The sequence below is a fragment of the Neovison vison genome, chromosome 3, assembly GCF_020171115.1.
Source record: "Neovison vison isolate M4711 chromosome 3, ASM_NN_V1, whole genome shotgun sequence".
Classification (NCBI taxonomy): domain Eukaryota; kingdom Metazoa; phylum Chordata; class Mammalia; order Carnivora; family Mustelidae; genus Neogale; species Neogale vison.
Window position 1 is genome coordinate 128,105,902 of NC_058093.1, and position 13,164 is coordinate 128,119,065.

The 13,164-nt window shown below is 43.1% G+C and overlaps 1 protein-coding gene across 6 annotated transcripts in view; it reads left to right on the plus strand.

Annotated features, from left to right (window-relative positions):
* The window catches only part of FBXO15 (F-box protein 15), a 48,357-nt gene that overhangs the window by 17,655 nt on the left and 17,538 nt on the right, over positions 1–13,164 (plus strand). For 5 of the 6 annotated variants that reach the window (XM_044242812.1, XM_044242814.1, XM_044242809.1 and 2 more), the window contains 3 exons: positions 1,184–1,310; positions 2,787–2,869; positions 3,835–3,977. In XM_044242812.1, coding sequence (XP_044098747.1) covers positions 1,184–1,310; positions 2,787–2,869; positions 3,835–3,977 — 353 coding nt within the window. The remainder of the gene's footprint in view (positions 1–1,183; positions 1,311–2,786; positions 2,870–3,834; positions 3,978–13,164) is intronic. The other variant, XM_044242815.1, reaches the window with a different exon arrangement.

The window sequence follows — 13,164 nt, forward strand, 5'->3', positions numbered from 1 at the left end:
GACTTAGGTTCCTAACCCTGTGTTTGGCTTTCTCCCTGTGTGTTCTACCTAACTGGGGTATATTTTTAGGTCACACATCACACACACACTCGGCGACCACCATTCCGTAACTGTGGTTTTCAGCCCAAAAAGTCATTTGAAGATTGAGGGAGAGACCAGGTTAGTCTGGAAGCTGCCGATTTGGTTCTGATGCTGAAAGCCTCCCCCTCTCACGCTCCCACTTGGAAACAGTGCCACCGCAGAACTCCTTAGGTTTCTGGTTCTCTTTTTACTAAGTGAACATTTGAATATCTTTCTCCTGCCAGCTGGTGTCTTAGGTGCTGGAAGAGAATGCTGGAAGGCCACATGGCCCCAGCTCCATAGGGACTTGCCTCAAATGGTAGGCTATGTTAATTGGCCACTGAGAGCTCACCTGCCTTATAATTTCTATATATTTCTATATCTATATGATTTCTATATATCTATGTATTTTATATAGATATATCTATATTTATCATTGTAGCACTTTAGAAGTTTCATTCTGTTATTTTTACCTCTTATGATGAATAACAGAGTTGTGTTTCGTTACACATCTGAGTTGTTACTTCCTCTTGGACATTAATTCAATGCGCAGTTCACGGTGGATCTCCTTCATGACAGCACTCAGGAGATTTTGGTTTAAATTCATTTTCCAATATTAAAATGTTTACCCTCTCTGAATTATCCTTGATAAAACTTTAAAAGGTATATATATATCTGCTTTCAGACAGCACCCTGAGACCTCCTCCTTTTTGTCATTTAAAATATTTCATCTTTGCTTATGCATTATATCCCTTGATTAGGAGTACATATGGGAATCTACTTTTGATGATAGCATTGTGCTGGGCTCTGAGGGGAAGAGGAGAGAAGATGGTTCTTTTTCACCCTCATGACTCTTCGACTTCTGACTGAGCTGTTGAGTTGATAGTAAGAGCGAGGAGGAAGGGAAGGAAACCGGTTGGGTGGGAAACTTGGGTGTGTCCATTTTCCTGTTATTTATAGGAGTTGTTTATGTCCCCGACCCTGCCCACACCGTTCATTAACAGGGTGCACATTATTAGCGTGCTCTTCTAAAGTCTTCTTGGCTACACTAGACAGAACTGATAATACTCCAGATGTGAAAACTCATTTCTCTCTCTCCTTTCTTTGGCATGGATGTACAAAGACCTCGGTGGCATTCTTTAATTGCAAAGTACAATCTAAGTAACTTAACTGAATCCACCATGATTGGCTGGGACAGCCTGATTCGGATCTTCTGTCTACACCCAGGCCTCCTGGTGGGGCTGTGGAAGGTAAGGTTCCAGTGCCTGCCTGCACTGTGCCATCTCCCTCCCGCTCCATGTTGACTCACCGTTATGCATGACCCCAAATGTGAGGTCCCTCCAACCTTCCAATAACCACAGTCTGTTTTATGCTCCAGCAACTTCATTTTCCTAGCTAAACGACCTCCTGTTCAATGGAGGCCCCTCTGCTGTTCTGCTGTCACCAATGATAGGCGACCTGCTCCTGTCTGCATGGTTTTGTTCATGTTCTCCCTCCCATGTCATGGGAGCCTCCCCCTTCCTCCTTCCCAGCAGTCCCTGCTCCCTCCTCCTTTCACATCCTGTGTCTGCCAGAGGGTCTCTTACTGTGTATTTACCCAGTCTCCACATGTGTTTCTGAGCCGGTATGTGTAGCCTTACATGTAATCTGCCTTTCAGGAGACAGTGTCTAAAGAGTTCTCCTCTCCCACTAGATGAGGTTTCTTTTTTCCCGGGGTGAGACTGTTGACTGGCTCCTTCCTTTGGGGTTACTTTCTGGGAAGTCACTTCGGCCACGAGCATAACAGTGTGATGCTTCCTGTGCACCACATGTGGATGGAGATCTGTGGCCTCAGTTTGTGGGGGCTTTAAGATGGAAGTTCACAAACGAGAATAGCAGTCCACAAGTCTGAGCAAGGCTTGACAAAACTAAGATCTACAGCATCGACCTCTTGTCAAACTTTGTCTTTCTCAACCTGCTGGGGCCATCAGTTTTCCTATCCCTCCCTCACTCTCTGTGTGAGGGTGACTTGTAGCCCACACAGCAGTTGGCTTGTTGGGCACGTCCTTAACTTGAATTCATCTGTCTGTGTTGGCGTACGTAGTTATGAGGACCCTGGTTGGGCCGGTCATCCTCTGGCTGGCTACTGGAAAGCGGTGCCTCAGATTGACCATTCTGGGTTATCTCCACCAGTCAGTGTCAGCTGTGAATTTGGGCAGGAATGGATGTCTGTTCCTCTACAGTCACATTTTCTACTACTCAACCTGGTGGCTGAATCTGTTCATTCCCACTGGCTTTGCCAAGTCAAGCAGGTACTCAAGAGAGGAACCTGTGCCACTAATGTTAAGTATTTGTGGAATTACTTTTGTATATGTGAAGTTCTTACAAGTATTGTCCGTATCTTGGGAAAGAGTTTGAAAGAACCTGGAACTAACCATTTTCACGATGCACGTATAATAGAGTATTTTGATATTTCACAAGTGCTGGTGATGTGATGGACATCACAGGATGTTAATCCTTTTGGTACCACATGCTCTGTGTATTTGGGTGAATCGTGGTCCTGCTGTCAGTATACCATGTAAATCTTCCTGGATGGTAATAATGTATTAGCAGGAATAATGCTTTAGGACTGTGGTGATCTTGCAGTGGTAAGAAATTGCATCTATCCATAAGATGAATGTGCTGCGACCTTGTGAAAGATTAAAATATTTCAGTTGAAAATGTATTCTTTCTAATTAACTTTTCAGAGGGAGGAAGAACTGGCTTTTGTAATGGCAAATCTTCATTTCCATCACCTTGTGGAGAAGAGCACGTTAGGCTCAGCCACTGTGTATGTATTTATATGTGGGTGTGTTAAATTTTTGTAGAGTCAATGTAAAGGATTAGAAGTTGATACTATCTTAATATCCTGAGAATAGCTACAAGATCTTCTGTTTTCAATCAGTAGACACAAGCCAACAGGTGTAATTACTTAGCTGTTGCTAAAATAATTGGATTATTCATGAGCACACATTTGCTTTATTTGTTCTGGGTTCAGGATTATGTCCCCAGTAGAACAGTATTATGGGGCAGGATAGCGTGTCATTAGTTTGTTATGCAGGACAGTGTGTCGTTACCACAAGATGCCGGTGTCTCAAGATGCTTCCCATTCTTTGCACTAACGTGCGTTTCCATATCTTGCAAGGCACGCAGACATCTGGCCAAGTCGGGTCTGCAGATGCGTTTTGCTTGGTCCACACAGTGTGTCTTTCGATGAACTTGAAGGTCTTTAGTTGGGGAATATGCTTTTCATCTCACGACTGCTCTTATACTCAGTTTTTAAAAAAAATTATCTGAAAAGTTCCTGGATGCTTTTGAGTTTGGTAAGGTTTTTCTTACCGAACAGAAGTGTTCATTACAGCTGTGGCTCTTCAGCCAGGGTTCCTGTCTGTAGGTCTGTTGTTTGGTGCCTTCTCCTGCCGGGCAGCTCCATCATCTGGCCCCTGAGACTCCGGACGAGCAGAGCTGTTTTTGCAGAGCTGCTGGCCTAGGCACGTCCCAGAAACACGCTCCTCCGTGGTCATCTGGGGAATACTTATGGAACTCATTCCTTTGCCCGTTTTTATAGAAGTTGGTGAAGGGAACACAAGGTGGTTCTTTCAAGTTCCTGGTGTGGAAGACTGTTGGGAACCCTGTAGACGATTGATAGGAGCTGGTGTTTGGATGGACGCTAATTTTTTTAAAGAGTATTTTCAGCTTAAACATTTTATCTCTGGTGTTGACAAACTTGTGTGTATGTTTTGTTTTGCTTTTTAGCCCCTACGAGCTACCTCCTCATACCCCTCTTTTGGATGACCACCCAGAGTACGGACTGCATGGCTACCAGCTCCATGTTGATATGCACAGCGGTGGAATTTTCTACCTGTGTGGCACATTTCGCAATCTCTTTACCAAGAAAGGTGAAACTAATTGATTTTTTGTTTCAGTATGAAATTAAAAGGTTGGAGACAACAGGGGACCAGTTTTTATATCTGAGTTAAGAATTGTCTCGTCACTGATCATCTGTTGGCACTCTGTATTCCCATACCCATACCTCATCCTAGGACTTATGAAATCCCGTGGCTAGATCTAGTCTCTTTAGTCTTGGGCTCTGTCTCCTTCATTACAATCTCTCTGCCTTCTGGAATATTCTCTACTCATCTTTTCTGCTGATACTTTCCTTACTGTTTAGCCCTGCTGTGCCTCCCCCGCCCGCCCCAAATTTCTTCCCTTCTTTCTCGAAGGAATTCGAGAAAGTGTAGCATCTGTCCAGGATAAGAATAAAGAGAAACCACCCTTCTGTATATACTGCATCCATGTTTGTCATGCTCACCAAAGCCGAGACAAAGACTGGAGAAGGCTGAGAGGGACAGACCTCAGTTGAGTGAAACGGAAGGGGAATGCAGAATGCCCCCTGTTCTGCTTTGTCTTGTTGTTTCCTCCTTTTTTTTTTTTTTCTTAAAGATTTTATTTATTTTACTTGAGAGAGAGAGAGGGAGAGAGCACAAGCGCGGAGCAGCAAAAGTAGAGGGAGAACCAAGTTCCCCACTAAGCAGGGAACACGAAACCAAGCTCAATCCCAAGACCCTGGAATATGACCTGTGCTGAAGGCAGATGCTTAACGGACTGAGCCACCCAGGTGCCCCTCAAGTTAAACATTTTTGGAAACAATATTTTATAGGGGAAATTTTATACTTCATTTCTGAATATCCTGCTTCCCAGAATTCTTTCATTTAATAGATTTGATACCCTTACTAATCCTTGCCTGAATCAATTTATTTTAGAGTTTAGAAAATGGTGATTTTCTAATTTTTGGTGATTTTTCATATTAATTGTGATTTTCTAATACTTATACATTTATTACCGGAGATTTTCTAAAGAAATTCCCCACATTAACTGGTGAGCTCCTGTAGTGGCAGGGTTAATGAGCTTTCTCTTTGACCACCAATGCTCAGATTAAGGAATGATGTTATCATCACTCCATGTGGTGGGAATTATTTTGAGTGCACTCTCTCTCTTCTTTGCTGTTTAGTGTCATTGTGGACTCTTGTTTTTTTATTTAGTCATTAATGTATAGACAACTATAGACATCATTCTTTTTGGAGCTAAAATTGTCCTTGGTTTGGTCAGTGGGTCTACTTCAAGCCAGCTCCTGTGCCCTTTTAATACACCCTCATTAGTCTTTAAGTCTTTGTTCTTTAACTCAGGATTTCTAGGTTTTTCTTTGCCTGTTGGCATTTTTATTAGAATTATGTCAAATGTGTATATTGATCTAAGGTGAATCAACATCTTTGTTGTTGAATTTTCCTCCCCAAGAATCTGGTTTATTTTTCATTGTGTTCAAGAATACGTACATGTCTTTTAGGGTGTTTCAGAATTTTCTTCATACTAGTCTTACACATTTCTTGTTAAGATCTTTAGTATTTTATCTTTGTTACTTCTTTTAAATTGTACCTTCCGTTTGTAATGTTTTTCGTGGCTTTGGTCTCAGGCCACTTCATAGAGCAAGTTGGGAAGTATTCCTGCTTACTTCTGACGTTTTTGGGGGGCTTTTACATGGAATTGGTAATAGGTCTCCTTAAATGGTTGGTCACCTGGGAAGCCATCAGGGCCTGGAGCTTTCTTTGTGGGAAGGTTTTAACTACAGCTTCAATTTCTTCTATAGGTAGAGGGCTACTTAAGTTATCTCTTTCTTCTTGCATGAGCCTTGGTATTTTGTGTTTTTTAAGACATTTGTCTAAATATTAATTGTGTTAAGATCAGTGGGGTAAGGATTTTTTTTGGCTTGCTTCTTCTAGTACAGATTTCTCTGTGAATGTTCACCAAATGATGGGCACCTATATCCATCATTTTACTAGAGGCTGCAAAAATGATGTTTCCTTAGTTCAGTCATTCCCTCTATGCCCATTATCTAGTATCCTTCTGTAAAGAAGAATTTTCTCTTATCATCTATTTGGCTACCTGAAATGTGATTAGTTTGGGAAGGGCAGGGCACGTGCTTGAGTCCTTCTTTTTATTTACAGAATAGTGATAAATGCTCTACTAGTCTTCAGAGATGACTTAGAGGGTTTTTTTTGGGGGGGGGTATTATTTTGAACTCATAGATTAAAAAATGTAGTTTATGTATTTTCATTCATTATTCCTTTTATAGTTATTGTGATGCTCAAATTGTCATCTTTTGTGGTCTTTTGACAGGACATGATTCATCTTTGGTAGCTTGCTTGTACTCTACCATGACCAGATACCTCAGGCTCATCTTATCTGTTTCTTGTGCACATTTGGAATTACCTGTTTTCCTGAGGAGCTCTGGTTCCCTTTAGTTCCACTACACGATGGCATTTAGAAACTATAACTTGGATCTTGGAGATGCACGTTGCTCTTGGGTTTTCGTTCCCTTTAGCGTTTTCAGTAGGCAGTGCTAAGAAATTTGTAATTTTTATAGTGGGAAGAAATAAATCATGCCTTCATGTAAATGAAAGATTCTAAGGTTTTTAATTAACTTATCTTTGCCTCTATACTTTATCTTTTTCTCAGGCTGAAAGTCTTTGTCCCAAACAACATCAAAATATTTAATAATTTTAAAATGGCAAAATATTGATATTGTTACTAATAATGAACCCACTGACTGTTCTTTTAGTTAAGATTTTCCTGTTGCTCTTCATGGGCTTAAGATGCACCACACCAGAGAGTGAAATCACCCAAAGTAATCCTCTGTGTGGTTATGCTGCCACTTACCATACAACCAGAGTGATTTGTTTCAGTTGATTTTTTTATTTTTCAGGATTGCTTTCCTTCTATATTTACATTAAATTTTTTCATTCCACATTTACATGGTGTATGGTTGAAACTATAAACAAGGAAGCTCGGGGAGGTTTACTTCTACCCTTGTCCTTCATCCCTGCTCTCTCCCTTCCTCCAGTGGTGACCCTCCCTGTATATTGATATTGGCCTTTGGCTTATTCTGTAGATGCTCTTTTCTGAATATACAATGCTACAGGTCCGCGTGTTTCTATTTCTCCCAGCTTTTCTAAAGGGGACACACTGTACTCCTTTTTGAAAGTTCCTTGCTCTTTTCCAGTTGGTAATAGATTCTGGAGATTACTCTTTAGAATGACATGGAGATTTTTCTTATTCTCTCTTTTGAAACCAGCTGTAGGTAGGCAGTTTGTTAATGGTTTCTGTCTGTGGTTTCCATGATTACAGAGAGTGGTATAGTAAATAAATGACCTTTTCCATATGTCCTTTTATATTTCGCCAGTTTGTCTTTGGAATACTTTCTGAGGATTTCTAGGTCAAGGGGCAAATGCACGTATACTTTTGGAATAGACTGTCAAATTCCCTTTTATGTGGGGGGATTTCTAACTTAATAAGGATATGAAGTCAATAAAATGTTTTATTACTGGGGATGTTTGTTCTAGGTTTGTATTATGTGTTTATACAAGGCAGTTAAGGAACTTTCTATTCCTAAAGTACTTGGATTTAAAAAAAAATATTGAGAATGGTGGGTAAATGTCAACTATGTCTTTGGGCAGTACTGATGCTCATATGACTCTGTCTCTGTGATGCTATTAATGTAGCCAATTTCCTCAGTCTGTCTTCTAGTGGGAAACATCCTGGAGCTTCTGACAGAAGCTTCTCATGTCATGTGTCTGCTTATTTTTAAGCTACTGTTGGTATTTAGTGTTTTTCCATTTACACTCAGATTATTTATAGTTTCATTTTTTAAAATCTGCTTCTGATCTCGTTATAATCAGGTTTTTTACTTTTCATTGAATCAGTTTTTAGTATTTATATGATTTCCTAGAATGTCATCTGTTTTGTTTAGGTTTATTTTGATCTCTTTCTAGCTTTTTGAGTTGGCTGCTTTATTGTTTAATTCTCCGGGTTTCTTGTTTTTTTTTTTTTTTTTTCAGTTCTCTTTCTGCTGTGTGCAGGATCTTGGAGTCTCTGGTTCAGGAAGGAACTGAAGGTGATCTAGAGAATGAGCCCTCTTGGACCTAAGTGTGCTCTGCTGCCTCTCCTCAGGGCCTTGTCCTGGGAACAGCCCTCCCAGTTTTATGAAGGCATGAAAATTCTGCCTTTCTTCTCAGTACTTCATCCCTTTTAACTATATTCTGTTACTAAAATAGAGAAGAAAATCTCCTCCCTCTTTCCGTTATATACTGTTGGGGGGGCTATTAACTTGCAGTGGTCTGTCCGCAGGGTACAAACATGTTTGCCCTCTGGGTCCTATTAGTGGAGAACTTGTTCTCTTAGAGGATGTCCTCAAGTGCCCTCTCACTTCCAGACTTTCTTATCTAGCACCATCTACACTCTCCTTGAGAGCCTGTGCTGTGTTTTCCTGTCCTCTTAGGTCAGATCTGTCTTAGGGCTGAGTGTGTAGAACTTCAGGAGAGTTCTAAACGAATGCAGCATTACCTCGATTAAGCCTTGTGTGCATTCCTTATACCTGAGCTGTGCCCTTAATGAGGAAGACCACAGTGCAGGGAAGACTTGTGGGCACTCGTTATAGGTTCTTACTGAATGTTTTATATTAATTATTCAACGTAATCTTCATAGCAAGCCAGTGAGTTGGGTACTATTTTCTCTCCCGTGTTATTGGTGAGAGGCTGCAGCTGGTAGTGTAGGTCAGTTCTTTAATATAGAGCGCTGTCTGCACCCGCACAGGCCGGTCTCCAGAGCGTGGGTCTTAAACACTGGGCTGCGCTGTCTTCCGTATATTTGTACTTTCAGTGATGTGCTTCTCGAATACGTGTTCTTGTGTGTGTGACTTGGTCAGTCTTTTCAAAGTGTTGGCGTCCTAAGGGCAGACCTTCTGGGTCCTTCTCTGCGGCTTGTGGGGGCAGCCCGGAGCACTGTTTTGTTGATGCTGGTGGCCCGCTGGGTAGGCCGGCTGATTGGACCCAGAGACCGAGGAAGTTGGAGGAGGACGGGAAGCTGAGATGAGGGTAACTCACTTTTCATCCCTTTTCACAACTAGAAAATAGATTTCCACCTTGAGCAGCCTGCCCAAGCGAGAGGCCTTTGCTTCCTCTGCATGTGCTTCTGCGATCAGGAATCAGCAGAGGGCGCTGCTGCCATCGGCGTCTTCTCCCATTTGAGGAAAGTACAAACTGGAATGTCCTCTGCAGGTTCTGAGAAACTCTCTGGTGGTACCATGTGGTATATTTAGTAATTCTGTCCCTGTCATTGCAGTTGGGGATGACAGCACTTTGCCCTGCGTTTTAAGACCACTTTCTCTCCCTATCAAGGATAAAAGGTTTTATCATCGTGTCCCTAGTGTTGAGGTGGTTCTGTCCACTCTCTGTCATCAGTGAGACGTGAGAAACCCGGCCTGATTCTAACGAGGCCATCTGTAGGCAGCGGAGGAAGCAAAGGGGACAAGGTAGGATTTGTTTATCTGATTCATTTGTCAACAAGCAGTGAACGTACATGTGCCGGCCACAGGGCATAGCTGAGTCCGACACGGAGCCTGCTGAGCCAGGTGGCAGGCACATGAGGGGCACGGGGGATTGCTGGGGGGTCCTCTGGAAGGGCAGACCAGGTGGCCAGCGCAGTGTTCAGATAGGGTAACGGTGGGGGTCCAGACTACTTAGCAGGAGACCCGGGGCATGGAAAGGGCACAGCTTTAATTAAATACGATGTAACTTCTAAACGGAGCCTGAATTTGGTGATTGTGTAGGGTCATTTCCAGCATTCCACCTTTAAATAAGAATTCTGAGGACATACCAATTTAGTTCACAAATTCCCTGCGGTTTTATTAAAAAATCCCTGTGGGAATTTATGATGCAACTTGCAAAATTGAGTCTACATCCATTTAGACATACCCATGTGCATATAGAATGGCTGAAAAAATTTTTGTTTTAAAATTTTAATTGTGAGATAATATATTCTTTCCTACATATGATGTGTATACAGACTACGGAAAAACAAACAAACAAACAAACAAACAATAAAACCCATGTAACCACCACACAGTTTAGGAAATGAACCATTACCAGTAACTTGGAAGCCACCTGGGTGTCCCTTCCGGCTGGTTCTATATATTGTATTAACCACCGATCAGTGTACTAATTGTTCCCTTGCTTATCTCCTTCTTAAAATTAAACTTCTTTGTATTGTGCACTGACACAGAGAAATGCATCAAACAGGTTATCGTAAAGCAAACACTCATGTGATCACCATCCAGGTCTTGATTAAATTTTGAAAATGCGTGGAGGGGACTGGCCAGACCTCATGATAACCCACTGCCCAGGAGTGTGTGGTGTCACGGAGATGGGGGCAAGCTGTACACATCTTCTGTGCCTCCAGAGTCTTTTTTCAGATTATTCTCCCAAATGTGGGGCGCGCCGCACAGCAATTACTAGCTGTTTTAATGAGTTGTACCACGATATACCTGTGTGTGTGAGCATGCCTCCCTCTACTAGAGGATGCATGTGTGTTCCTCTAGCGCTGTAGTGTAGAGCACATCATATAGACTCGTTTGGCTAAAATGGGCTGAGAGGCTCTTCAGAGTTGTCTCTGCAGGGAATACACATAATCCAAAGGCTCGTGCCATGTTTATATTGAAGTGAAATATCAGAGTGAGTTCTGGCCACCTCTCTGTCACAGTATTTTCTCTGAACAAGACAGCCCTTTCTTCTCTTTTCTTAACTCTGTCTCATGGACATTGCTTTAGATTTTTTTTTCCTTTTTACCACACATGTTACTGTTAAAAACAAAGCGGAAGACCCTGGTTAGTTCTTGGTGCCTGGAGTGGGACTGCTGACACAGAGAAGCGCTCAGGTCCGAGTTGGTTCGGTGGGAGATACCCAGGATGAGCAGGACCTCTGCGGCTCCCCAGCAAGGCCCCTGCGTGCGGCAGGCCTGTCCTCATCCACCTGAAACCATTGCTAATGCTTCTCGGCGTTGGATCCCGGCCCTGGCCTGGTGCGCTGAGTTGTCAGGCCGGTGACCATCCAGCCCTGCAGGATTCTTCAGCTGCCTTCTCCCTTTCCGATCAGAGCGGGCTCCATTCCGGAGTGCTCAGGAGTAGCCTAGGACCTCATTTTATAAGATATTGCTCAAGCTTCCAGACATTATTTTCCCTTACTCAGACATTGTGCTGAGGGCAGGAGTTCCTCCCTCTCAGCACTACCTCCTTGTGAATGAAAGGATCTGTGTCCTTCCTTCTTTCCCGAGAGAGTTTTCACTCCCTCCCCTTGGAATTTTGTAGTATTCCTCCCCCAAGGAAACTGAGAAGTTTTCTCTTTGTATTTTTATGTGTTCTGTCACCTTGACAAGTCAGGGATGGATTCAGAGGTTTCTTAAAAGGATCCATATTATCTCTCTTCAAAGAAAAATTGATGATCCCTCTACCTGCCCATACTTGCTACCTGCTTCTTTGTGTATGGTCCCTAAAATAAAGCTAAAAGGATGTTTAGGAGAAGAAATATTTTGTCACCTAAAATGGCTTTATGAGAGGCAATGGGTAGGAGAGATAAACAGTGAAGGAATTAATGAAAGGGGTTTGTGAGTGAAACCGTGATTTAAGCTTGTAGAAGTGTAGTTTCTTTGTCTGCTTGCTGTCTTTGTTCTTTCAGAAATGTGGGTGGACTGCTGGCATTGGTACCCCAGGGCCAACCCTGGGTTCAGTGATTCACTAGGAGAACTCACAGGACTTAGGATGGAGTAGTATTGATGGCTAAGGTTTGTTATGGTGAACGGGTACGGAGCAAAATCGGTAGGGAGAAGGTATGTGTGGGGCCTGCCTTGTGTGGGGCAGTCGCCCGGGAGGTGCTTATTTTCTCCCGGAATGAGTGTGAAAACATGCATGAAAAGTTGTCTGCCTGAGAAGCTTGTTTAAAGACTCAGAGCCCGGGGTTCTTTCTGGGGACTGGTCCCTGAGGCACCCTCTGCCTGACACTGTTGCAGGCCCCCAGAGGGCAGGATGCGCAGCATAAACCACGCGGCTATTCCGAGGACGATGGGAGGCGCCGCTGCTGTGGGTTCGGAAGGACGCGGTGGGGACACGGGTGGACTCCAAGCACTGGGATGGGCACAGGCTGGCCCCGCCAGCAGACAGGCCCCGGGCTGCTCCGCACGACTGTCCGGGAGCACTTCCGTGGGAGTGTGGCCCAGCCTCTGGAAGGAGCAGGCAGGAAATACTGCAGCTGCGTTTTGAAGTGTAAATAGAGCTTGAAAAAAGGCATGATCAGCAATGCAAAGTATGAAGGAAAGTGTATTTTTTGATCTTTGTATCAAGCTAATTATTACCAATTTTCAGGACCTGAAGGAAAAGTGTTTTGCCCAGGACAGCATGTTGTAGCCTTTTTATCAGGATTGGGAGGGAGCACGATAGAAAAGAAGCACAGGGAAAGGATTTTTAAAGTATGTTGCTTCTGTCATTTGACTTTCCCAGTTGTTAGAAAAACGCATTTAAAAACGAATGCTTTTTTATTATAGGATTTAAAATTTCTGAATATATAGAAGTTTATAAAGAAGCAAATAAAAATCACCCAGGACAACTATTGTTTATATTTTGGCCCATTTTCAAACACCCAGCTCTATTTCTGTCTGTGGACCACATTCCGAGAACAATGACACACTCTGCCTTTTCCCCCCTTACCGTTGGGGGCATTTTCCCATGTCACTAAATCGTTTTAGCACATTTGATCTTGAAAAGTTGTATGACCTCCCATTGTTCGGTTTTATCATGATGTATTAGCCCACTTTCCTAATGGGCCTTTCGGTCTTGGCTTTTTATGATTGTAGTGCTATTGTGATGAGCATTATTTTGAAAAGTATTGGCTGATTTGAGAGGTGAAAGTGACATCTGGCTGTTTTACATCTGCACGTGTCTTTGAATGTTAGCCTGACTATTTACAGAAGCTGTTGACTACAGTAGAGATGGATGGTTGTAGCGGCCGCCGGGTAGGCCAGGGCAGGCATCGTCACAAGAGCTCCCTCGCTGCTGCTGCTCACAGGCACGTGGCCGTGGCCAGCGCTCAGTGTCCTTGCTTGCAAAGTGTGGCCACATCTGAGCCTGCCTTCCAAGGACTCTCAGGGTCAGGATGCTTGGCCTGGGCTGCTGCCCTGAGGTTCGTTTTTACATTTCTCTTCTAACTG